Genomic DNA, 26,998 nt, shown 5'->3' with positions numbered 1-26,998 from the left:
AAAATGTTACATGACTAAACAAAGTAAAAATACTGGAGACTGGAAAAGCGTATTTTAGGTTGTACTCATAACCCGAACTGATTAAATAAACTAAAAAATAAATATTTCAAGTATAAAGGCATATAAGATTTTGGAGATATCTAATTAAGCAGTAGCTCTACTCCCACCCCTTAACACCCTGTTTAAGTTAATACCAGCAAATTTAGCTTATCACAACTAGTTTGGGTATGAAATATATAACCAGTTTCACAGTGGCTATTAAAATGGGCAAAGAGCAACATGTCAGTTGAAGGTCACATTCAGATTATAAAGCAGAAAAATAAGACTTCCACTCTATCCCCATTCCCATCAAAAAACCTATAGGTTCAATCCTAATGAAAAATTTAGGACTTTGAGGCCTTTGTGAGATATAATTTGATGGGGTTTTTCGTTTGTTTGTTTGTTTGTTTTGCGGTATGCGGGACTCTCACTGTTGTGGCCTCTCCCGTTGCGGACCAACAGGCTCCGGACCCGCAGGCTCAGCGGCCATGGCTCACGGGCCCAGCCGCTCCACAGCATGTGGGATCTTCCCGGACCTGGGCACGAACCCGTGTCCCCTGCATCGGCAGGCGGACTCTCAACCAATGCGCCACCAGGGAAGCCCGATGTTCTTTAAAGTATTACTTGAAATCAAATAAAAAGGAGCTACAATTTTCATTATAATTATGTTTAACTTGTGGAAGAGAGATATTAAAGGGAAATGAGGCAAATGGTACTTACAAGTTCTGAAGTTCTTGAACTTGAGAAGTGATAGATAACTAAAATATAAAGAAAGAAGCAGAAAAAAAGCAATTCATAATCCTTTCAGTTTACCTTAATAGGCTTTATGGTAAACCTTAAAATGTGCACACTTCAAATTACAAAGACCTAGCCAAAACAGAGATGACTTGATTTCACCTTCTCTTGGCTCCAATGACAGTAAGAGTAATAAATTAAAAATGAGGGGGGGGTAGAAGAGACTAGGAATATGGTTATGAATAAGTCTAAACAATGTGATACTTTTTTGAATTGTGAAAATTAGAATATTAACTGTCCACATACCTCCCTATCTTGTCAAAGCGCTTTTCCTTCCCACTCTTCAAGCCCAACTACTCAACAGTACTCTATATTGTCCTTTAATCTCCTCTTCTTACCATACACAGTTCAATAGTACCTTTCATTCCCCACTGCCTTCTCACAGTCCCTTCAGATCTTGGCTTAGATGTCAGTTCCTCAGAAGGAGACCTTCCTGAACTCTCAGTCTATATTAGGAATTTAATCTTTTCCTCATACCCTATTTCATTCAACACATTATCTCCAACCACTAACATAGTACTTTGATAAGTAGGAGGAACTGAATAAATATTGAATGCATCTGTTGGTTGGATGAATGAATGAATCATCTCTTCCATGCAATCTCACCACTTTTTTCAATCAAACCTTATCAGATTATATTCACCAAAACCACCCATCTATTTCCAGTAACCACATCTACCTCTGAAATCCCCCAATGAAATCTGTACTTTATTCTATAGGCAAAGGTTGAGCAATACGTATTCTATAACAAAATGTTTTGGAACATGCAGTCAAAAAAAAAAAAGGTTTACCAAAGTGGTTTTTTTTTTTTAAGTTGGCAAACTAAAATGAAACATTAATATAGAAAACTTTCCAGAAAAAAAACTTTAAACAGTTAAAAGATATGTTGATTAAAATATTAAAACATTTTCTCAAATCAGGCAAAAATAATAAAAAGCACATAACCCAATATACTTACAGCACACTACTAAAAGTTTTCTTCTGAGTAACAGAAAAAAACCAAATAGTTCATTAATACGCATACACTAATGAATCTGTCATGCTATGGCTCTGGGATTTTTACCTGTTGAGCCTTTTCAAGCTGGATATTTCCTATTTCTTCTTTTAGAGCCTCTATTTCCTGTTTCAAATCCTTGACAATGACAAAACAGACAAGATTGGACAATGGAAACACAGAAATTGACATAAAATGCAATGTACAGACAAACACATGAAATTAAATGGTATTCACTAAAGTTGATAAACAAAAAAGCAAAACATAAGTTTTCTCTCTCTCAATACCTGAATAGTTTTCTCCTTATTAGCAACTTTGAGAAGTTCAGCTTCCAGAAGCTCTTCCACAGACTTGATCTTTCCATCTTTTTCATGGATCCTTAGATAAAGAAATGCATTATTAAACTTCGGGAGAAATCATCAAGATCTACCAACTAAGATATAAAAATAGTACCAAATCATTAATAGGCTCACCAAATCAACTCTTCCCATTTTAAGTAAAAGAGCAACCATATTTTGCAGACAGAAGGGGAAAAAAATACTTAAAGCTCTTCCTAAATGAGAATTAAGCAGTAACTACCAGATGGCTGAAGTCTATGCATGCAAGGAGAAGCTGGTGACATGTTTCCAAAGTGCACAGGGAATATAAGATTTGCACCCCAAAGAATACTAAGGAGAACTGAGTTCCTCTCAACAGTATAGGTTTCTAGGGCTCTGAAAGCTATGGCAAAACTTACATACAATTATGGTATTAAACTTTATAGACACTTCAAGAAAACAACACATACAAGGAACTGATCTCTATCCAATATAACCTGTTCATTAACAGTTCCTAGTGCAGAAACAGAAAATTAACTATTTGATGCCACAAGTTAATAAATGGAGTCAATCATGGAAACTGATTTTTTAACAACTGCACTGGGAAAGCACAGCTAAGTCTCCTTATTCCAGCAATGAAAACTCCTAGCCATCTTAATTGCACAATAAAACAAGATTTATGAGCACTAATAAAACTGGACCAAAAGAAAAAGACCAGTTTAATAATGTCATTACTTACACTTTCTTAAGTTCTTCAACTAGAGATGCAAAGGAAACCTAGAAATAGGAAGGTATCCTACTTGGTAATTTGCTCAAAATATAAATGGGTCATAAATAGAAAAGTATGTTGTTCTTTAAATTTTCCACTACACCAAAACCCCGGAAAAGTAAACCTGGGAAGTAATTCTTTCTAGATTTTTTTAAATGTCATAATTATGAAAATGAAAAGCACTTTGAAAGTAAGCAGCTTTAAAGCTACTTATGGTAAGTGTAGGTCAAAAGAAAAACCAATAGATAAATATTAAAATTATTGACTCAATGATTCTAACCAGATAAGGAGAAAAAAGGAAATTTCCTAACTTCAGGTAACCTCTTTTACTATTATTTAGAGTCTTACTTTATATATGTATACTCAAAACCTTTTATCACTATAGTAACAAGCAATGACATCCTACCTAGAATACTCTATCCAGTGCCTGGCATAAAGTAAGCATTTAATAAATTGCAGCTTCTATTACTGATAATCAAGTCACCAATCATTCACAGATTAAAACTATAATTGACAAATTCCATGTTGGAGAAGGGAGGAACAAAAAAAAGGCTTGCTGCTATATTTGATAACACGTTTGCCCAACATTTAAAAGAGAATGGTTGCAGGATCTACTAAATATATTACCTGATCATTTTGCTTGGCCCTTAAGTCTTGAACTTCTTTTGTCAGAGATGAATTTTCTGTTCTTATTGCCTTTTTCAAAGACACATAAGCACAACATACTTTTATTTTCTGAAAAAACAGCTAGCTTCTCATTTTTCTCTAGCTGCTTCTTTTCCTCTCTGAAGGCCCAGAAATCTCAGTTGCTCTGTATGTCTACAATTCTGCAAATGGACTTTAATTCAATTATCCTCACAAGTATTTCTACTTATGTTTCCACAACCTGAAAACCACACAGACCACTTGTCAAGTCACTTCTCTCCCTAAAATCAAATACACCTTTTACCTTATTTCTTCCAGCAATCCTATCCAAATTAAGTTAGTTAAGGCTAATGATAATCATAAAATAAAACTGCATTCTCTCCATTCTATGGCCTCCAATACTATTTCATGAACTTATTAAGTCCACTAGTTATTCTTGTAACTAGTTGTTGTTTGGTTATAATTCGGGCATGGGTGGAGGTGGGGGAGCATATATTACAAACCATAACAATAATATCTACTTCATTAAGGCAGTGAATGCTATAGGTAACTACACGTTTTTGTATTTATAATAAAATCTTAAATTTAATGAAAAAGGACATCATATAAATTCATAAAATGTGGGTAACTAAAAGGTATGGGAAAAATATTACACATTACAGTAAAACCACTTCATGTTCACTGAATAATCATAAGGAAAACAAATATACAAAATTCTTTACATTCAGTTCTTCCTCTTTAGTGGCCACCTGAATAAGTCCAGTTTCAAGTAATTCTTCTACAGTCTTCAACTTCTCATCTTTTTCTTGAATGCTGAAATTATAAATTTAAAACACATGTATGAACTATTTTTCAAAGAAAACAATATGATTTCTAAATAAATATTTTATATGGATCAACTCCTATGCCCATTTTTCCTTCTAAACTTTCTATTCTAGAAAGGTTTCTAAGGATCTTTGGTCATGGTCCAAGGGTAGTCCCTCTTTACCAAAAACTAAACTGTATTCAAGTAATGCATGCTTACATGCTAGCCTAAACAAGTAAATCATGGCCACACATGACACCCACAAACTTAATGTAATTCCAAATCAATCAATAGTACATCACTCTCTTCCATTATGAAGTACAAAGAGAATTTTAAGAATTTAGATTAATATAGTTAATAATTCTGCTATCACACTTGGTAGAAATGAGTCATTAAAATATTTTTTAAAAATTTAATCTCTTACCATCTTTCCATTTGTTCCAAAACATCTTTATTAGGCTAAAATAAAATCACCAAAAAAGAAAAAAAAATTAATTTTACCAAGTCTGCATGAGGTAAAACTACTTCAGAAACAGAATTCTATTAGTATTAATTAGATCCAAAATTTAGGAAGATGATCCATGTTTGAAGACTGCTAATAGTTAAAGAATTACTGAATTCAGAAAACACAAGACAGGGACGTCCCTGATGGTGCAGTGGTTAAGAATCTGCCTGCCAATGCAGGGGACACGGGTTGAGCCCTGGTCCGTGAAGACCCCATATGCCGTGGAGCAACTCTGGCCGTGTGCCACAACTACTGAGCCCACGTGCCTAGAGCCCGTGCTCTGCAACAAGACAAGCCACCGCAATAAGAAGCCCACACACCGCAACAAAGAGTAGCCCCCGCTCGCCACAACTAGAGAAAGCCTGTGTGCAGCAACGCAGGCAAAAATTTAAAAAAATAAAATAAATAAATTTATAAAAAAAGAAAAGAAAACACAGGACAGAAAAGACGAGGCTACACAAAAGACACAGAAAAAGATGAAGTATAAAATGGGCTGGCAAAAATGAACTCGTCCCTTTTAAGTTTTTAATTACTATAAAAGAAATATTAAGGATAAGAAGAGAATTTGCCCCTCCTTTACATTAATTCTTCAAATCTAAAATTCCAAGGCTCTAAGGCCTTGCAGGCCAAGAAGGAGGCTTTGTTCCTTTTTTTTTTTTTTTAAACTAACATATAAGGCAAGTGCACAAATCCTGTGTACAATTCAATGAATTTTTAACATGTAGATTTCACATAACCACCACCTAAGCCAATATACAGAATGTTGTAAAATTGATTGTAGGTACTTCCCTGGTGGCGCAGTGGTTAAGAATCCACCTGCTAATGCAGGGGACACTGGTTCAATCCCTGGTCCAGGAAGATCCCACATGCGACAGAGCAACTAAACCTGCGAGCCACAACTACTGAGCCCGCGTGCCACAACTACTGAAGCCCACGCACCTACAGCCTGTGCTCTGCAATGAGAGAAGCCACGGCAATGAGAAGCACACCGCAAAGAAGAGTAGCCCCCACTCACTGCAACTAGACAAAAGCCCACGCGCAGCAACGAAGACCCAATGCAGCCAAAAATAGTTAAATAAATAAATTTATAAGAGTAAAAAATAAAATAAAACTGATTGTAAAGTGCAGAAGCAACACAAGAACGTATTCTCCTTGCTACATTAAAACATGACATGTGAGCTGATCCCAACCATTCACCCCATCCTTCTAGCATCCCGCCCATACACTTTACAAAGTCCTCAATGTTATATTTACTATGTGTCCAGAAGCAAGGTTTCCCCATCAGCATTCCTAGGTCTTCAGGCAGCTAAGCAACCTGACAAAACAGGTTTGGGGTCTTTTTCCCTTCAACATTCTCTTCTACCCATCCCATTCCCTACCTGCTTTCTCTTAATTTTGTTGGTTTCATAATTTTTTTCCAATTTTATTACAACCATTTTTCACAAATACTATTAATTTTTCCATTACCAAATCCAAGTCATAAGATTCCACTTTCAACGTATTTCTAAAAATTAACCCCCTTTTCTTCATTGTCTTAGGTTAGATCCTCAGCTTTACTCATCTTAAATATCACAATACCCTAATTCTTCTCCCTGTCTCTAGAGTTCATAAGGACTATACTGTGAGAGGTACAGAACTTCCGAATGGGAAAAAAAAAACTTTCCTACCATCAGAAAGGACATAGGAGCTGTCAAAAGTACATTAAATCATGTTTATAAATTGTGAAAAATAAATCATGCAGTAAGTTTATAAATCTTTCATCAAGATGGCTTTCGTCCATCTTTATTTTTTTAATAAATTTTTTAATTGTATTATTTTATTTTATTTATTTTGGCCGTGTTAGGTCTTCATTGCTGCGTGCATGCTTTTTCTCTGATTGTGGCGAGTGGGGGCTACTCTTCATTGGGTGCGCAGGCTTCTCACCGCGGTGGCTTCTCTTGTTGTGGAGCAAGGGCTCTAGGAGCATGGGCTTCAGTAGTTGTGGCACGTGGGCTCTAGAGTGCAGGCTCAGTAGTTGTGGTGCACGGGCTTAGCTGGTCCGTGGCACGTGGGATCTTCCTGGACCAGGGCTTGAACCCGTGTCCCCTGCATTGGCAGGCGGATTCTTAACCACTGCACCACTAGGGAAGTCCTGTCCATCTTTATTTTTGATGCATGTTGTCCCACATAAAAACAATACAAAGTAGGTGACTATGTATGTGATAGACATTAACTAGACTTACTGTGATCATTTCACAGTAACACAAATATAGAATCATTATGTTGCACACTTGAAATTAACATGTCAATTGTATCTCAATTTTTTAAAAAAGACAACACTATTAAGTCCTAGTTATATGCAGCTTGATCATTTAGCTGTATTACACCTTTAGTACTGCATACTTCACTACCACGTAAATTCAAACACCTCATGGTTACCAGAATGATCCAACTAAAATACTAGACAAAATGCTGATTCATTCTTTCAACATCCTTCAGTAGCATACCACATTCTAGATCAAGCTCATGGTCCTTACACAGCCTACAAAGTCCTTCATGATTAGGCCCTAGCAAATCTTTCTCTTCCCCTTAATACCTCATACTTTGCACTTCCACAATATGCCAATATGCTCTGAATATGCCAATTTGGCCACACTACTATGACTTTTAACACTGTATCCCCTCAGTTTGGATTGCCCCATAGCTGTTCAGCAAATTCTTGGCTATTTTTCAAAATCAGGTTTAGCTGCCCCCTCTCTGTGGCACCTCTTACTCTCCTTCAGATAGAATTATCTCTTCCTCTAAACCTGTACACACAGTTTAAATTTTTTTCAAAAAAAGAATTTTATTCATCACTTTTTCTGTGTGTACACTTATCTCCACACTAAACCACATTCTTGGGGCAAGAACCAAGTCTCATTCATCTCTGTAGCCTTAGCATTGCAGCATAGTACCTAGCATACTCTCCATTAGTAAAAATTTAATGGACTCAATATCCTTTAACAAGGTTACGGTTTAACAAGTACTCTTGGTCAATTGCTCACTGAATGTTCAATTGCATGAAATCGACCCAACTTAGTTATCTATCCAATATTTTACCTTTATACATTATTAATCTAATCCAATCCAATTTTCTCCTCCGTGGATGACTTTCAAAACTACATCATACAACAATGAATTATTCTGCAATAAAACAGAACCAGGCCGCAGGGCAAAAGAAAAAAACTTCCTACTGCTACAGTTTTTACTTAATAATCTTTATCTTTGAATCTTAAAAAACTACTAGTAAAAAGTCATGCTGTTCCTTTGCTAAAAAGTCAAGATGCTCAAAAAAAAATAAGACACCTCAGGACCTTCCCCCACATAAAGTATTATTTTATTCTGAAGAAATGAGATCTTAGTAACTGATTTATTTCTTTGATCTATCCATAGGCCTACATCCAAATGGAGTCTTCTCTTCTCTAGTATATAAACAGGTTACCTTACCTGATATTTGCTGTCTTTCTGCTTCCTACACCTAAAGAAACAACAAAAACTTGGCACCATTATTGGTTTGTGCATCAATAAACTCAATTTTTTCCTCCAGGATAAAAATCCATGGAGCAAAGAGACTGAATTTTTTTTATATAACTAAACTGTTCATCTCTCAACTGTCACTTGGAATTCTGACTGCTGGGTAGGAAGGGGTTAAAGAATGGTGGAAATGAAAGAAATTCAAATTATGCTAATCTTTATCTCTTCCTTCACTAGCAGTGGCAATAAAAATGACCAGAGGAGGGCTTCCCTGGTGGTGTAGTGGTTGAGAGTCCGCCTGCCGATGCAGGGGACGCGGGTTTGTGCCCTGGTCCAGGAGGATCCCACATGCCACGGAGCAGCTGGGCCCGTGAGCCATGGCCGCTGAGCCTGCGCGTCTGGAGCCTGTGCTCCACAGCGGGAGAGGCCCCAACAGTGAGATGCCCGCGTACCACAAAAAAAAAAAAAAAAAAAAAAAAAAAAGACCAGAGGAAAAACCAAAGAGCTGGTTCTCTGGTCTGCTAAGATCAGAGAGAGAAGTCACAATGACAACCAAAAACATAACGTCACGGTCATATGCTTTCTAGACTATTTAAAAAAAAAAAAAAAAAAAGAGCTTTCAGAACAAGGAGGAAAAATTCTAAGAATTACCAAAGAGCAAATCTTAAAAGATGAGTTTCTCCTCTTATCAAATAATTCTTTTAAATAAATTTTAAAATGTGGCTATGAAATTATGTTCTGTGGACTGTTCTTCATAAAACTATTCTTCATAAAAAAAGAATCCATCTCACGCTAAAAGTTATGTTAACAGAATATTTAAAAATACACAGAAGCTTTATAGTAGACAGAAGGCTGATTCAGTAAGAAAAAAATTAAAACAACAAGATCCTGTTGTATAACACAGGGAATTACACTCAATATCCTGTAATATACCATAATGGAAAAGAATATGAGAAAGAATATATATAAATCACTTTACTGTACACCAGAAACAACTGTAAATCAACTATACTTCAATAAAAAAAAATTTTTTTAATAAAGTACAATTCAACACCCCCCCCAAAATAAAGAAACTAGAGGAAACTAGGTAATTCTTAGGCTATCATGTTACCTTAAGGGGGAAAAAAAAAATTAAGGCTAATGGTTTTACTCTTGTCTAATGATGAAGAATATCATTTTTAGTACAGAATAGAAGTGAAAAGAAAAGATCCAGGTACTCTGTTTAAAACTAAGAATTACCATCACCTTTAATACTGGAATTCTAGGGTAGATTCAGAAATTTCTAGGCATTTATTTTACCTCCCATGAAGTGAATTTTAGAAAGTTTAAAACTTTATATATTGAAATAGGTGTTCCAGAATCTCTGATAACCAACTCAAAAAAAGGACTACATTCTGCTTTTCTGGGTAAGAATTAACACAGCCAAAAAATATCTATCATATTTTATCTAATCCAAGTCACCAATGTTGCATCTCACAACTGGTAAAATGTTTACATAACACTAAAAATTAAAGATGCCTCCAATTAAACTGTAACCGGAGACTAAGATACATCCAGACTTCAGAGATAATAAACTGAGGAGAAAAAAATTCTTACAGTTGATGAAATATCTTATCTGTTAAAAGCTGTATAACAACAAAAGGAAATAGGAATACGATTTAAGAATAAAACTTAAATATCATTTGAGCATTACACTGGCATGAAGTCATGTCCACACACTAAACATCATTTGTTCAGCATTTTCTCCTCTATTACCTTTAGTTTGAACGGGTAAAGCATATACAAAGTTTATGCAAAGCACTTAAATACCATATTTGTGGGGGAGGAAAACAAATAATGGATTAATTCTTGACAAGTAAACAGATGTTCACAAAATACTTCTAAAATACTTCCACAACATTTGGCACAGCTACTTACACCAATTCAATACCTGCACAGATGTGAATTTTAAAATAAAAAAGCATGCATCTGCTAAAGGAAGTGCTATATCATTTGCAATAACTTACACTTCAGCTTCTAATAAAATGTGTCAAAATTTAACAGTAGTAGAGAAACATGCCTTCATTTTAATGTGTCAATATAATATGAAATGTTTCTAGAATATTTTTAAAAACTGGAATTTGAAGAATTATTTAGAAGAGTATGAAGGCAACTCTTAGGAACAGCCACAGAACAGACATCACCTGGGGCTCAAGTTTATGGAGCCATGCTTATTCAGGCTGCTACAGTTTTGATGGCTTGCTATAAATACAGAAAGAAGTATGATGCCAATAGAGGGTGGAGATGAGATGGAAAAGAATATTCTAAAGGAAAGGAATTAAGGCTTAAGATGTCTGCTATATGCAAAGCACTAGGCTACTCAACTATACATAAGCTCCCCAATTTAAATCTAACACGCTTATAATGTAAATAAAATCTCAATGTAGAAGACCTGGAATGAGAGGTCTTAGAAAGGTTAAGCAATTTGATCAACATCACTGCTTTTAAGTGCTGGTAGTAGGTTTCAAACCCATTCTCTTTTTAAGAATCCACACTGCTTTACAGAGAAAAGTGAGGCTCCAAAAGTCTGACTATTATCCTGAGAGCCAAATGCATCAAAATGACTTAAAGAAATTATTTTTATGCATCCTATTAAACTTTTTTTTTTTTGGAAAATGCTATAAACAGCATTAGCTTCTTCTCAGGAAGAGAAATTAAATTTTCCTTAATTTAGAGACTTGATTAGCACAAGATGACTAGAAATGCAATTAAAAGACATATCTGCACTTAAACAAAATTTCTAAAAATGAACGAGTTGATTACTACTTAAGAAGAATCAGACCTTGTTATCTATTGGATATTTCTAACTTATAATTCATGAAAAGCCTTACCTGTTCAGAAACAAGAGTCTGTAGCTTCTGAACTTCTAATTGTAATGCTTTCTTTTGGTCATTTAGAATCTAAAAGAAAGAATCTCAATTTACTGTTTTATTAAGAAAAGGTAACAAAGCAACCATCTGAATGTTTTTTTAAAAATCAAAGCCATATTACTGTTAAGTACTTATAAAGTGACAGGTGAATTATATACTGACCTAAGAATGCAAATCTCATGAGGCTCCATTTTTCAGTTTCAATGAACATATTTCCAGAGAACAGGAATACAGTAATAGTATAATGTACATATACAATGATCTATAAAAAGTTGTTTCTACTGAGCCCCCCTAATTCAGTCATGTGGTTTATCCCAGTGTTAACACTGTGCTTAGAACCCTTACATATGTATTTCAAAGAGTTTAATCGTTTGTGCCAATGAATTCTGGGAAACCCTGCTTTCATAAGTGAGTACTTAACAGGATTCCTATTAAGCAAAAAAAAAAAAAAAAAATTAAAATTAAAAAAAAAAAAAAGCAAATCTTACTGCATGCAGAGGTGTACCCTGGCAATCAGAATGCTTTACAATAATCCTCAAGCTGTTTGGCCATGACCAGAAACTAGCACTACACCAACAATGGAGGCAAATAAAACCATCTCAAACTGCCAAATGAAAACTGTAAAGAAAAGGTTGGGGCAAAGCAAGTATCAAAAGTCTACTATAAAAACAGCTAAGTCAAAATAAAGCAAAAAGTCTGTGATAAAATTGTTCATAGAAGTCCCCAAATAAACTACAGAAACACTGTTTCAGAGTGATCACATATAAAAAAGTAGTATTTCTACATTCACTTCAACTGAAAATTACACAAGTTTGTTCAAAGAAAGCTGAGTTGACAAGTTTAATTACACACCTTAAATTCTTCCATTTTGTTTGAAATTTCACATTGTAGCTGCTCTTCAAGCAGTCTTATTTTATCATCCTTAACGTGAATACTATGAGAAAAAAAATACTTCATATATACAGAAAGCTTACATAAATTATGTGCACAACTATCAGCTATAAGCAGCAATGTCTTCTGTAATTACACTGGAACATAAATGTATGAATGGCCCATGTACAGCAATACTTTAATCACCTTTTTTGCATCTTCTCCAGTTCATGTGCAGCAGCAGCCTGTTAGAAATAAGAATTGTATCATTTCTCAGGAAGCACTTAAACCTATTCTTTTACTTATTTTTACGTATTAAAGTTATATTTTCATATATTTAGAGTAAATAGTTAAATCAACAGCATACATTACAGTAATATTTTTCGCTGTCCAGTATTTTGTACTTCTTACTGTTCAACTTTTATCCTAGTTTAAGGTATATCCTTTTCTGATTAAATGGCAGAAGGCTAAAACAAATCAGCACATCGTAAGTGTTATAACTGAGTTCTCTGATAAAGTGATCGATTTCTTGGATCAAACATTAATTTCATCATGAATATAGTAACATTTAGGTGAGTTGTGAGAGTCATGGTCAAACAGAAGAAGGTTTGGGGCTTCCCTGGTGGCGCAGTGGTTCAGAGTCCACCTGCCGATGCAGGGGACACGAGTTCGTGCCCCGGTCCGGGAAGGTCCCACATGCCGCGGAGCGGGTGGGCCCATGAGCCATGGCCGCTGAGCCTGTGCTCCGCAACGGGAGAGGCCACAACAGTGAGAGGCCCGCGTACCAGAAAAAAAAAAAAAAAAAAATCAACAGAAGAGGGTTTTAACAACACACCATGCAGCCAAACACAAGTAACCATTATGTTTACTATCTACATAAGTAAAACTAAGGTTTGCAATACCAATGAAAATAAGTGTCAACAAACTGTAATTCTAAGGTAAATGCTTAAAAGCAATAAAGATCTACCTGTTCATTTGCCAGGGCCTGTAATTTTTGCACTTCAGCTTTTAATAAGAAATTCATATTCTGTATATCCTAGAACAAGAAGGAAAAATAGTATTAGAAGTATTTAATATTAAATTTGAAGTTTTGTAATGTATCTCTTCTACCTAAGCAAAGGTCTCAAATTACAATTTCTTAAGTCAGAAAGAAAACTATCAACTTCTGTTATTTAACATATTTCCCAAATTATTATGAATAATAAATATCATGTGAGAAAAGGCCTTTGAACTTCTCTTAGAGGGCTAAAGAGGATTTTGTAGTTTAGAAAAGAGGTAAGACACTTTTCAAATGAATTCAAATGAATTCTATCTAGAGTATTTTCCAGTCTTCACAGACACTCATACTAATTACAAGATCAGGGTAATTCAATGACTATAAAATACTGTAGCCATTTATAAGAATTACTGTACCTTAAGTTCCTCCTCTTTACTTGCTAAATGATCATGTTCATTTGCTAAAGAATCTTCAGTCTGTTTTATCTGCTTATCCTTTTCTGCAATCCTTTAACAGGAAATAGATTTGTACATTCAATAAACATTTAGAAGTCAAGTCACAAATCAAAGGATTAGAAGCCTCAAATATGGTCATCCTTACTTAAGTAGTTTTTCACATAACCGTACCTTCCATTTCTACAGACCATATCAGTTTAGTAGTAACTGTCACAGTCATTACTACAACTCCTTAAAATACATACCCCTATTTTAAAACTTGAGGTCAAAGAAGTTAAGTAATTTAAGCTCACAAGCCTGGCAATCTGAAAAAAAGATTCCAGGTCTTCTGAATTTAAGTGATCCATGTCTATGCAAATTATACAATACACACCAAAAAAAAGAACTTCATTTTGGGCATACCACCATATAGTTAGATACAGAGTAGCTACAACTACTTATTAGACACAAAAACTAACTTCCACTAATCTCAAATCACAATAATCTCTTCCACATAACTGCTAAAGCCCAAAGGGAAAAAAGCTTCCCCAACTCTTTTTATGACAAAGACATAAAAACATAGAATACATAATGCTTAGGGGTAGAAGAGCAAAAGCTGCTCCAAATCTACTTGAGAGTATTTTTTGAACAAGTTAGAACGTAAAGTCAATCATACGTGTAGAATCTAACAGCTATCAGTTAGTGGTGACTAAGCAATTTTAAGAGAAATATAGAAAGGCAGGCTTACACTTTATGTAACTCTTCTGCTAGAGCTGAAGCGGATGTCTAAGAAAGAGGAACAGTGTCAACATAAAAGCCCTTAAGAGAAAGTTTTAAAGTTGTACAATAATCATCACAATAAAGCTTTAAAAATTAAAAGAAATAAATGTGTATAAAGTTAAGGAAGTATCTGGCTCATGATGAATGTTCACTAAATAACAGCTAATATTCTGAAAGTAAATTTGATCAATAACAGCCAGTATTAGGGAATTACACATCATAAGACATTTTTAATAAAGTAAGTTGACAGGTCTGAAAACTATGTAACTGCCAAGCAACACATAAATAGGAAAAACAGTAGCAAAGGCTATCTTTCATTCATGTGCTTCTTTTCCTTAGTAACAATTTCCAATAATGAAATGATACCATTCATGATTAAGATAACAAGTCGTTTGGTAATGCTCGTGTTTATCTTTATTTTTCAAAAGGTACTTATAGCATTCTCTAAATATTAAGTTTCTGATAAATCTTCTATAACTTAAGATCTCAATCCAATTTGAGTTAATAATTTACATACACACATACATCCATATACACACACCCTTTCCTATATTATATAATTCTTTCCCAATTAATTTTTGACTATAGTTTCTACAAAGAAAACAATTAGAAAAGAAAAAAATGGTTGCAACCTCAAAGTTTTGGGATTTTCAACTTGCCTGAACGTTACAAACAACTTTTTAATGTTAAAACCACTTTTTGCACAGAAAATGACTTCTATTCTAAGCTATTACTTTTCCTACAAACAACTTTTAGAAGTTTAAAGTTGAAGAACTGAAACTGAAATTCACAGTATGTATATTATGGAAACAAGCTAAGTACTTGCAAGTTTCTTCTCTTCTTAATGTTGTATTATTTATATTCTAAAGGCTATATATCTGTATCTATTTATCTACCTATTTATCATGTTACATAAGAATGATGCCAAAGATTAACAGGTTTTACAATACCACCTAGAAAACTCTGGAAGGTTTCACACTCAAACTATACTGAATTATAAATTTAAAAATGATTCTTTGGCATATATAACCTGAGAGCGATGGTTAACATACTGCTAACACCTGAGGGTATACAAAGTTTTCCCTTATGGCTAGTCAATATTTAGTGAATACTTCTAAAACATAAACTATGATTCTTGACACCTGTTTTCTGACAGGATGGTAATCAACATTTTTTTCCTCCTAAAGTTAAAAACTCTCTAACCCACCTTCCCATTAGATTTGGATTTCTTCCGTAGTGTTTTCTTACAGCACTATACATAATTATCAGAGTGCTTAGCACTTAGGATCATCCAGTTGATTCATTGACTAGTCACCCAACTACTAATCCAGTACGCAGCACCCAACAGGCACTCAGATTATTTACACAGCTAGGAAGCCATTAGTAATGACAAGCAATAAGAAAGCACCATTACCTGGGCTGCTATCTGGGAATGGAATTGTTGAATTTGAGCTTTTAAAGCCTCATTCTGCTCCAAAATATCCTTTCATAAAGAGCAACCAAAAAGGAGAGGGAAAAGTGTTCTGTTAAATATACCAATGTATATGAACAAAATGAGTTACAGGTACATCTGTTTACCTTTAAAAAGGCACTCTTAGATTCCAAAAGGCGTCATTTTAAACAATGATTAGGCACTCTATTCTGAGAGCTAATTTACAAAGCAGAAATTAAGAATACATCGTACTGTTCCTAATCTAATGCAAAAAAGCATAAGGCTGTGGGTAAAGGCATCTTTGAGCACATATTCAGATCATATTGTGACAACTGCTTGAAGATTAAATTAGAATTATTCATCCGCACTCCAGAATTAGGATAAGATAGGCTACCCTCTCTCTTCTACACAAGACACATCCAACCACTGCCCGTCTTTATTTTTTTTAAAGAGGGAAAATTAGATACCTGAACTTGCATTTGTAGAGACTCTTCTTTGTTCACCCTTTTTTGCTCCGATTCCATTAACTGCATTAGCCTTTGCTCCAACTGTTGTTTTGATACCAAGGTATCTGTAAGCTTACTATGCAGACTCTGTACTTCATTTTCTTTGGCCACAAATTTACTCTGTAAATCTAACAAAACATTGCATTTTATAAAGGTCTCTTCCTTGGCCTGGTTACTGCTACTCGTCGTTAGTGTAGGCACTGCCTCCTCTAGAATACTCTCCTTGAATCTCTCCTCTGCTTCCTGCATATGGCTCCCTTGAACAGTCTATGCTTACCTTTTTCACAGCACCTGCCACACTGTACTAACTCACTTCCTCTCCCAGAGAGTGAGCTTTTTGAGATCAGAGATTGCCTTTTCCCTATACCCAGAGCTGTACCCAAGGCTTGGCACAAAATACATAATCAATAAATGTGTTAAATGTGGTACATGGATGTTTAAAACTCATATCATTTCTCGCAAGCATTCTTTATTTCCCCAAAGATGCTTTAGTAAGTTATTTAGTGAAAAAAATCAGAGGAAACCAAAGGTCTAAAGAGCCAAAACTCTGTATGATCTAGCCTTGTGTTTGGAACAATATTTTGCTAGCTCTCCACCATTTTCATGGGAGGAAGGTAAGTAGTGGAAACATAGATAAAACACACTAATACAAGCTCCATTATTTCCTAAATGAATTCATCGAATTAAGAATAAGTAGTGAAAGTTAGCATTTAAGTAGGCAGTTTTAAGTCAACTACTTGGGGACTTCCCTGGTGGCGCAGTGGTTAAGAATCCACCTGCCAATGCCGGGGACACGGGTTCGATCCCTGGTCTGGGAAGATCCCACATGCCATGGAGCAACTAAGCCCGTATGCCACAACTACTGAGCCCACGCACCACAGCTACTGAAGCCCGCACGCTGCAACTACTGAAGCCCATGCACTCTAGGGCTCACGCACCACAACTACTAAGCCCGCATGCTGCAACTACGGAAGCCCGCACGCCTAGAGCCCGTGTTCCGCAACAAGAGAAGCCACCACAATGAGAAGCTCGCGCACCGCAATGAAGAGTAGCCCCGCTTGCTGCAACTAGAGAAAGCCCACGTGCAGCAACGAAGACCCAACGCAGTCAAAAAAAAATTAAGTCAACTACTTGGAATGGTAATGCTCTTGCTGTTTTTCTCTTCACAATATAGGAATGAGTCCTTCTTAGAAAAAAAAAAATTAAATGAAGAACTGATCAAGGAACCAGAGGGAATAACTACAGAAAGGGAACATGCACAGGTTCCCATTACCCTATTTATTGACTATAACTTAATGCCTCAGACAAAACTAGAGAGCTTATTTTTTAAATCCTAAGAAATGTTAAAGAAATAAAAGTACTATGAAAGTATAAAAGCTATTTTTATTGACCTATAACCAAAATGCCAATTTACACTGTCTTCACATATGGAGAGGGGAGGAAATTTTACCCAGAATTACATACTAAATTTAAATGAATACCACTTCCCCTTACCTTGCTGAGCTGCTTCATGCTCTGCTGTTCTCTTCCTGATATAGCTCTGGACTTCTTCCCACCTTCTCTCAGCTTCTTGCAGTTGAACCTGGAGAAAGGATAAGTCAGCACAAATACAGGATTCCAATTTAACGGAAAAAAGCATCCTCTGTCTTTACTGTCGTGACATAAAACTGCTTATTCCAACAACTAATCACTAGTCTCCTACATTTTAATAAGATAGGCAGATGTGCTCAGCCTGATAATATGCACAGATATTATCAGCCACTGCAATTCTACCCTCCAATACACAGGATTTACAGATTGGAGATTATTTCAGAAACTCAGTATTTGTGCTGGTGGATCAATATAGCTACTACTATGGATATACCTGATCCACTTTGCTCTCATCAGCTTTCCACTGATCTTCCTTCAGCTGACAGGCTTTCAAAAGGATAGTATCTTTATTGCTAAATTTCAGTGGGCACCTAAAATTCTTATTTTTAGGTATAGCACAACACTTCAATTATGACTATAATATTTAATGTCATTTATCTACTTATCCATATCCATAGAGCACAAACTTCCATATTTATAAATGCTACCAGCAAACACACCAGCAAGACAAATATTTACTGAAAGAAAGGACAACTATATCACTCTCCCACAGGGACCCATGAAAACTTCAAGAAAACAAAAATTATGCTATTTTCTGCATTCAATTATTCTCAAAGCCCTTTTAACCCCTACTACTCTAGAACTGGTATTAAGCTATATTGATTGTATCAATGACCTAAGTAGGAGTCTGTCAGATACATTTAACTTACAGAAATTGAACTATACGTTCAATAAATCCTCTCCCCAGTAAAAGGAGGAACAGACAATTCTACTTGTCACGCTACTCAATGTACACAGGCTAAAAAGTGCCAGAGAAATGAGTCCACTCCTCTCTCTCAGTCAGCCTGAGCAACCCCATGCGTGTCTTCCTAGTATAAGCATCTCATGACAGCAAGTGCCATTCTGGTGTCTAAAGAAACAATGTGTGATTTTTTCCCACTATGGCTCAAGTGAAAGCAACTGGAGCACTACTTCGTCTCGTGCTAAAGTAAAGGAAAATCATCTATTCCAATGCCGGAATAAAAACAGGCTCTACTAAACTTACTGAGAAATCCAAGTTATGGATAAGCGATGTTGAAGGTGATTTTAACTACCTATCAAAAATTTGATTTTTGCCTTACACATATAGACCCCAACCTCCATATATATAAGACGAAATTCTACTATGTATGCCTGTCAGTCAGCTAATTTCAATTTTCATATCTTCAAAAAGTCTTTAACTGCAAACTCAATCCTATATTCAATTCTTTCATTAGTGTACACGTTTCTATATAGGCAGAGCACTAAAACTACAAGTCCCATTAAGCCTCAAACTACACTTCTCAAAGCTATATACACTTTAATGTCATTGAATTGAATACCTACATTTTTTATGAAATGATAAAGGTAGGAATATATCACCTTCAACTGAGTAACTGCCTGCTCAGCATTCTTCTTTTGGACTTCCTCTTGCTGCAGCTTTCCTGTTTTCTCAGTCAGCTCATTCACCAACCTAGCATAATCCTGGCGCAGTTTATTTAGTTCAGCAGACTGCCTGAAAACAGTAACTGGATTAGGAACCTTCCATTACTACAAAACACATATAAAGAGTAAACAAAATATATTTTATATGAGTTATGCTGAGTTAGTAATTCCACTTATAGCTAAATGAAAATGAATGCTATAAGTGACTACTAATAATGAAGTTTGGTTGAGTGTAATCTGAATCATTCTGAGGACAATAACACAAATACTCAAATTACTATAAAATAATCAAGAAAAACAGATGACCACACACCATGAGCACGAATCAACAGTGTCACCCTCAAATCAGTGTTCTGAAAATCTATTAAAATCAACCTGTCAGAATATTTATTCTATGTAAGCATGCTACTAGTCTTCTCTTGGACTGCTTGTCAAAGTACAGCCCACAGCCAACTAAATCACTATCACAAGGAATGTGTCTTAACATGCAGATTCCAGGATTCCACATCTCAGAGCCAATAAATCATAATCTTATAAGGGTAAGACTCAAGAATATGATTTTTAGCTAATGTGCCAGATGTTCTTCAGAATAATGAAGTTTGTTAAATGGAATAGAAGGTTTAAAACTTGTAAATTCAGCCTCATAAATTTATAAACTGTTCCACTGGTGGCACTAGTGTTCATCATACAGTTTAGCTGAAGAGGTTCTTCAAAAGCAAGAGGATAGTTTTAGAAAACTCATTTTAGAAACAAGTGTAAAAAACAAAAGTCTAACCAATTATTATCAAACACCATTTTGGTGACTGAAGAAAATACTCTATCATTCAATGAAAATACTCTGCCATTCTATTAAAAGTAAAGCATTTGCAAACATACTTGCTTTCTAGCTGGTTGGTAGTGTTGCTGACAGCATCTCTCAGTATGCCATTTTCCTGCTTCAAATGAGCTATCTCTGCCTCCATCTGCTCACGAACTTGCTGGAACTAAAATAATTTTACACACATAAGATTTAGAAAACAATGATTGCCAAAGCTAACTTCGAAGAAAATTTATTATGATGAGAATGTGAAAAGCATCAGTAGAATGAAGTCTGGATATCCTTTTCAAATAAATATAAACAAATTTAAAGGATAAATTCTGATAGTGACGAATACAAAGTAAACATAAGCTGCCACAGCATTCAAGAATGCAAGTAGATGCCAGCTGCTATCATAGGCAAAATAAATACACTGAGATGCTGTTTTAGAACTAAAAGATGTTTTAGAACTCTTTCCTACACAATAGACTCACATAGAATTAATATGTCAATTTTGTGTTAGCAATATTTTAATGAAAGATTTTAGTAATCAAAACTTTAAAAACTGAAAACATGTTCAAAACATTTACATTAAGTTACAAATTGAGCCATAGCCAAATAGATGGCAAATTCACTACACAAAAATCTACTTGCTAAAATATCTGGCTTCTTGTTTTTTATTTCAGAGTTACAGAATCAAAAGACAAAGAACACTGAATCTTATATCCCCACAACCTCAATTTAGTATGTGAAATGATCTTAATAATTTTTAGTAAACCTATTCAATTAAGAAAATCAAGTCTATGTTTCTACTTTTCAGAGAACTTATCATATGTAATCTATATCCTGGCCTCTATAAGCAATCAAGTTGAAAAAAAGAATCACTTCAACACCCTTAACCTTCAATAAAAGATGTTGCTACATGTATCCCACTAATTTTCAAATGAATAGTAAGTTAGAATTAAGAAGAAAAAAGATCACACAAGGCCAGGAAAATCAGTTCTTCAATAACCTGGTTAATGGGAAAGAATATTTCAAATGGCTGGGGCCTGGGAAGATGGAGGATTGAGCCAAATTAGAGCATCAAAGTAGTGGATGCAGTAAGAACCTGAGAGGAGATTCATTCACTTCTTTATCGCTATTAGTGGTATTTCCACAGAAAAAACTGGAACTTCAACAGCAGTAAATTTTTCAGCAAACTACCAATGGGATCAAAGTAATATTTTGCAAATAAAAATCTGGTACTAATTACACATATTAGAAAGGAAATGAGAGACCTATTAAGGTGCTATAATTATGCTAGTATGAAATAATAAACTAGGGTCATATCTAAAATCTGAATGCAAGAATAACTAGAAATAAAGTATCTTTAAGATTTCAGAACAAATTGTAGATTGGGCAAGGGAGAGAGAAGTCAAAGATTCAAGCATAAGGATAATAATGCCTCAAAACATTAGAAAATAAAAACAACCTGACCAGAAACAAGAGTTTGATTTTAGACATACGTTAATTTTGAGGTGACGACAAACACTTTCAAATTGAAGCATCAGCCAGCAATGTAAACAATTTCAAAAATAAATCACTGGTCCACGAAGTCCAATTAGAGGGAGTGTTAGAAGCCCACTTGACAAGCAGACTGAAACCATGTTCTTCAAAACAACAACAAAAATCACTGGTCCAGACCTAACCGAAATCATGGAAATGGATAACACTGTAAAAATAGGCAGTACGCACTGAACCTTCTAAAATGTTGAAAGAAAACAGGTGAAAATAAGGACCAGAGAGAGAAGGTCACTTAGGCCAAAACCATTATCACTTTTCCTCTCTTCTCCACTCCATCATCAAGTCCTATCTACTATCTCTTTTTTATCAAACTCATCCCCTCATTATCAATGTCTGACTTAAGGTCCTTATTCTCTGACTTGGATTCCTGCAAAAGCCTTTCAACTATCCCTGTTCCACTCTCCACACTGCTGCCACTCTCCATACTATGCCAGAGTAATAATTTAAAATACTAATATAATCACACTGTTGGGTTGCTTAAACTCCTTCACTTGGCTCCCCAGTCTTCAGGGATATAAGGCCCTTTAAGACAAGACCTCCATCTATTTCTCTAGGTCTCTTCATTCCAGTCCTGATTCCCAAATACCACAACTCTTTACTGTATTTCTCACAAACCGTTATCACTAGACGACCTATGCTGAAAACACCTGGAGTGCACTCATTAAAAAGCATGATCCTGGGCCCCAAAATAGACCTACCAAACCATCATCTCATGGAATGGGAAGGAATTACACCAAGTAATAAGTCTCATACCCAGCACCCATTCGTTCACTTGCTTTCCTGACAATGCCTAATTGTTTCAAAAGATTCAACACGGTCTGCTTCTCATTTCTAAAGTCTTCCCTATCAATCCTTCTCTTCCCCACCTCTCATCTGCACTGTCCCAAAGCACCTGATGCTTACCTCTACTATAACGGCATATTTACTTGTCAACTTCCAGCCTCCCCAAAAAGTTGCTTACTTAAGGACAGGGAGACAGTTTAATTAGCCATTTGTACCAAAGCCCAACCCAGGGCACTTAAAAGTTTGCTAATTAAATGAATACAAATATTTAATTTTGTATTCAAAGAATGAAAATATACCTTCATCTGCATCTGTTGAGTCTCTTGGTAACTGACATGCATTTTGTTTTGAAACACATTATGTTCCTTTTCTAATGTCCCAATCCGATCTTTCATCCTTGCTATAACCACATTGCTTCTTTCTTTCTCTGCCATCATTTCCTAGAAGAGTAAATCAGAAAAAAAATATGAAAAACTTGTTATTTAAAAAAATAAGAACAAGACTTTACTAAGAAGAAAACAACATCAGTAAAACAATCATGAATTCATTTTTCTTTAATAAATTTATTTATTTATTTTTGGCTGTGTTAAAGTCTTCGTTGCTGCGCGCGGGCTTCCTCTAGTTGCAGCAAGTGGGGGCTGCTCTTCGTTGCAGTGCGTGGGCTTCTCACTGCAGTGGCTTCTCTTGTTGAGGAACACAGGCTCTAGGCACGCAGGCTTCAGTAGTTGTGGCACACAGGCTCAGTAGTTGTGGCTCGTGAGCTCTAAAGTGCAGGCTCAGTAGTTGTGGTGCATAGACTTAGTTCCTCCGCAGCATGTGGGATCTTCCCAGACCAGGGCTTGAACCCTTGTCCCCTGCATTGGCAGGTGGATTCTTAACCACTGTGCCACCAGGGAAGCCCAATCTTGAATTGTGAAATAAGTACTTGCTTAAAAAGCAAGGTCAAAGGTTTTTAAAAAAAAAAATTTGTCTTCTGCATCTTACCTGCTCTTTACACCAATTTCCTTCATAAACACTTAGCTGTTCTGTTTACTCATATTTCAAATGCACTTTCTGGTTTAAGAGTTAAAGACCTGAACATGGAATAAAATCCTACATTCTAACTTGATTATAAGAAAGAACATGTTTTTTTTTTTTTTGCGGTACTCGGGCCTCTCACTGTTGTGGTCTCTCCCGTTGCGGAGCACAGACTCCGGACGCGCAGGCCCAGCGGCCATGGCTCACGGGCCCAGCCTCTCCGCGGCATGTGGGATCCTCCTGGACCGGGCGGGGCACGAACCCGCATCCCCTGCATCGGCAGGCGGACTCTCAACCACTGCGCCACCAGGGAAGCCCCCAAGAAAGAACATTTTTAAAGCAAAACAAGGTAATTCTTCATTATTTCCAAGTACCAGCTCTTTTAGGGTACAGAATAGGCCCCCAGAAAAAAAAAGAGCCGAGAAATAAAGTCTCCATCCTAAGGTAAGAGATAAGGATAAGATATGTTTATAGTAGAATAGGGAAAGTAAAACTCAGAAAGTTTTATTATCTTCCCAAGTCAAACATTAAAAGGGTAATTTCATTTTGAGTTGCAAGTATTGTGAACTCCTAGGATACATATTAACTATTAAAGTGCAAGAAAGCCAAGCAACTTTAAAGTTATCTGCAGGTATGATCAGTCCATTTTCCCTGCTCTCAGAAACTGTTTGACGAACTTTAAGATTTTCATTTAACTAACGGTTTGCCCGTAAGAGTTCATTTACATTTGCAAATTGTTTTACTGATGTACATAATACATTTAGGAAAAAAGTATACACATCTTAAGTATACAGCTCAATGAGTTACACAAAATAGTTTCTTTTTTTAATTTTTAAAATAATCAGAAAACTATAGCTACAGAAAACTACAGTAAAGTTTCTAATCTTAAGGAAACACTTATTTTAGCAACAACTTTGATTAATCTTAATCAAATGCAGCCAAAAATAAAATAAATTTATTTTTAAAAAATCTAACCAAGTTTTCCACTGACTTTTTTTTATTTACCTCAAATTCACAGAAAAGCTTTTATATTCAAATGAGGCCATTCTCATAACGTCATCAAGTAGCTACATGAACGACAGTGAAATAAACCTCATATAGTCTACTGTATTTAACACCTAAAAGGAGAAACAAGCACTTTGGGAAAAACGAGACCACATTTACTAGAGAATTTCAATTATGTTCTCAGTCTACATGATTTTTTTAAATATAACTGACATAGAATATTATATTAGTTTCAAGTATACAATATAATGATTCAATACTCGCATTTATTGCTAAATCATCACCACACACAGTTACAAACTTTTTTTCTCGTTATGAGAACTTTTAAGATTTACTCTCGTAGCAACTTTCAAATATACAACACAGTATTAATAACTATATTCACCATGGTGTACATTACATCCCCTGGACCTATTTATTTTACAACTGGAAATTTGTACTTTTACACTCGTTTAAAGGCCTTTTTTTAAACCTCTCAAAGTAAATGGGATTTAAAGAACTTCACTGATTAAAAATTATATCACAAAAACCTTCATGAATAAACCACCCATGTAAGAGTTTCACACTTGTCCCATAAATTGGATTTAAACAAGATTACACTGAGTTCTGTGCTTCTATAGAATAATTCTAGGTCAGAACCAACTGAAACATACTCCCAATGTCCACAGGCTTCCATTATTCAGAAATTAGTATACCTATAAGTACTGCTATTTTAAATTCACAATTCAACTGTAGGCTATAATAACATGAAAGAGTGAGACCCCATCACCACCACCTAAATTCTAAAAGAAAATTACTTTCACGTGGTATAAATCTACTGCACAAATAAATCAGGAATTATGGACAATTTCTAAAATCCTTCATTGTATCTGATTTAGAAAGTATAACCCTTAAATACAAGAATGTCTTCACCTGGGTTAACTGCTTACACCGATCCTTCATAGCAGCAGCATCTTCCTTCAGAGCAGTAAGTAACTTGTCTTTTTCTTGAAGCTGATGTACAAGTGCAGTCAACTCTCCTTTATTTGACTACAATTGAGAAATCAATACAAAATTAGTTAATAGTAAACATCGGCTAATGAAAATTATGAAGATGAACTATCTGATATCAAGTGTTCTTAGGCCAATGCAGAGTTCACTATTACATATAAAGTAGAATAACTGCCAAACACTGGTCAGTGAAATATCATTCAGAAAAATCACTGTATCATTACATATTCTGATGCATAACATAGGACACATATCAATAAAGAAACAGATTTTTACAAAGAATTATGACTTCCATTTTTTTTTTTTTTTTTTTTTTTTTTTTTTTGCGTTACGCGGGCCTCTCACTGCTGTGGCCCCTCCCGTTGCGGAGGACAGGCTCCGGACGCGCAGGCCCAGCGGCCATGGCTCACGGGCCCAGCCGCTCCGCGGCATGTGGGATCCTCCCAGACCGGGGCACGAACCCGTGTCCCCTGCATCGGCAGGCAGACTCTCAACCACTGCGCCACCAGGGAAGCCCTATGACTTCCATTTTTAAACACAAAATCAAGATAGTAATCTCTCCCTTCTCCTCCTAAAAGTTCAAAAGAGGGGTATGAAATGAAATGCAAACTGAACCAAAATAAAACAAACATCTGTAACGTCAAAGCATAATATCAGGAAAGACTTCCGAAAGCAGTGGAGATCAAACAGATGCTCAACAACCTTGTCAAAACATACCCAAGACTACAGAGGTGCCATGGGTACATAGTTCTCTGAAGTTAAGAGGAATATATTGAAAGGTAAAACCAACAATCCCCCATTTGACATCAGGAACAAGCACAAATATAGAAGGTAGGAATTTTCTTGGTAGGAGGTCTTAGCAAGCAGAAGTAGGAAAGAAGAAATCATACAGGTAAACTTTATTCAAAGAGAGCAGCTAATCAGTGAGGAAGAGTTAAGAGAGATCCTCTACAGTGAGATCCTCTGTAGTGAACTCTTATATGAGAAAAAGGAAAGGCTAAAAGAACTCATTTTCACACATAACCGAAGGAGAACAGCTCCCCTTAGCCATTCATTATCAATCCCTAGCCACAGAGATGATCCAAGAGAAACACCCCTCACTGGAAGAGGAGTATTAATGAAAAAGAAATAAAACAAGGTCTATGTAAGATATGAGAAAAAAGGAAGGAAAGCAGTAAGAAAAACCAAATGCCAAGTGGAGAAAAATCACCATAAAAAGATTGTCAAGAACGGACAAAAACTGTGATTAAAAAAAACATATCACTATGACTTTCGAAAGTCTAACATAGCAACGATTTCTAGAAAAACAAGAGCAAAGAACAGAGCTCACAAGAAATAATTCAGAGGAAAGATAAGACCACAGAAAGAGATGAAATATAAGCTGGCAAAGCCCAAAGTAGAAGTAAAAGTAACACCATCACAGAAATACAATCCAATTAGAAGTAGCAAACAGAAAAAGACATGTTGCTGAAAACACAGGAGAAGACATAGAGTTCAGGGT

The 26,998-nt window shown here is 35.6% G+C and overlaps 1 protein-coding gene across 8 annotated transcripts in view; it reads right to left on the bottom strand.

Moving 5' to 3' along the window:
- KTN1 (kinectin 1) overlaps positions 1–26,998 on the bottom strand; it is a 119,582-nt gene that overhangs the window by 32,312 nt on the left and 60,272 nt on the right. For all 8 annotated transcript variants that reach the window (XM_032624530.1, XM_032624538.1, XM_032624531.1 and 5 more), the window contains 20 exons: positions 25,420–25,536; positions 22,785–22,925; positions 20,220–20,326; positions 19,281–19,413; positions 17,784–17,871; positions 16,251–16,417; positions 15,766–15,834; positions 14,320–14,357; positions 13,554–13,644; positions 13,108–13,176; positions 12,348–12,385; positions 12,123–12,204; positions 11,232–11,300; positions 4,789–4,823; positions 4,282–4,372; positions 3,542–3,610; positions 2,885–2,922; positions 2,116–2,206; positions 1,898–1,966; positions 760–797 (listed from right to left, as the gene is read on the bottom strand). In XM_032624530.1, coding sequence (XP_032480421.1) covers positions 760–797; positions 1,898–1,966; positions 2,116–2,206; positions 2,885–2,922; positions 3,542–3,610; positions 4,282–4,372; positions 4,789–4,823; positions 11,232–11,300; positions 12,123–12,204; positions 12,348–12,385; positions 13,108–13,176; positions 13,554–13,644; positions 14,320–14,357; positions 15,766–15,834; positions 16,251–16,417; positions 17,784–17,871; positions 19,281–19,413; positions 20,220–20,326; positions 22,785–22,925; positions 25,420–25,536 — 1,640 coding nt within the window. The remainder of the gene's footprint in view (positions 1–759; positions 798–1,897; positions 1,967–2,115; positions 2,207–2,884; positions 2,923–3,541; positions 3,611–4,281; positions 4,373–4,788; positions 4,824–11,231; positions 11,301–12,122; positions 12,205–12,347; positions 12,386–13,107; positions 13,177–13,553; positions 13,645–14,319; positions 14,358–15,765; positions 15,835–16,250; positions 16,418–17,783; positions 17,872–19,280; positions 19,414–20,219; positions 20,327–22,784; positions 22,926–25,419; positions 25,537–26,998) is intronic.

This window comes from Phocoena sinus, chromosome 2, assembly GCF_008692025.1.
Source record: "Phocoena sinus isolate mPhoSin1 chromosome 2, mPhoSin1.pri, whole genome shotgun sequence".
Taxonomy (NCBI): Eukaryota; Metazoa; Chordata; class Mammalia; order Artiodactyla; family Phocoenidae; genus Phocoena; species Phocoena sinus.
The sequence above is the reverse complement of the archived record's forward strand: the minus strand, read 5'-3'. Positions and strand labels throughout refer to the sequence as shown.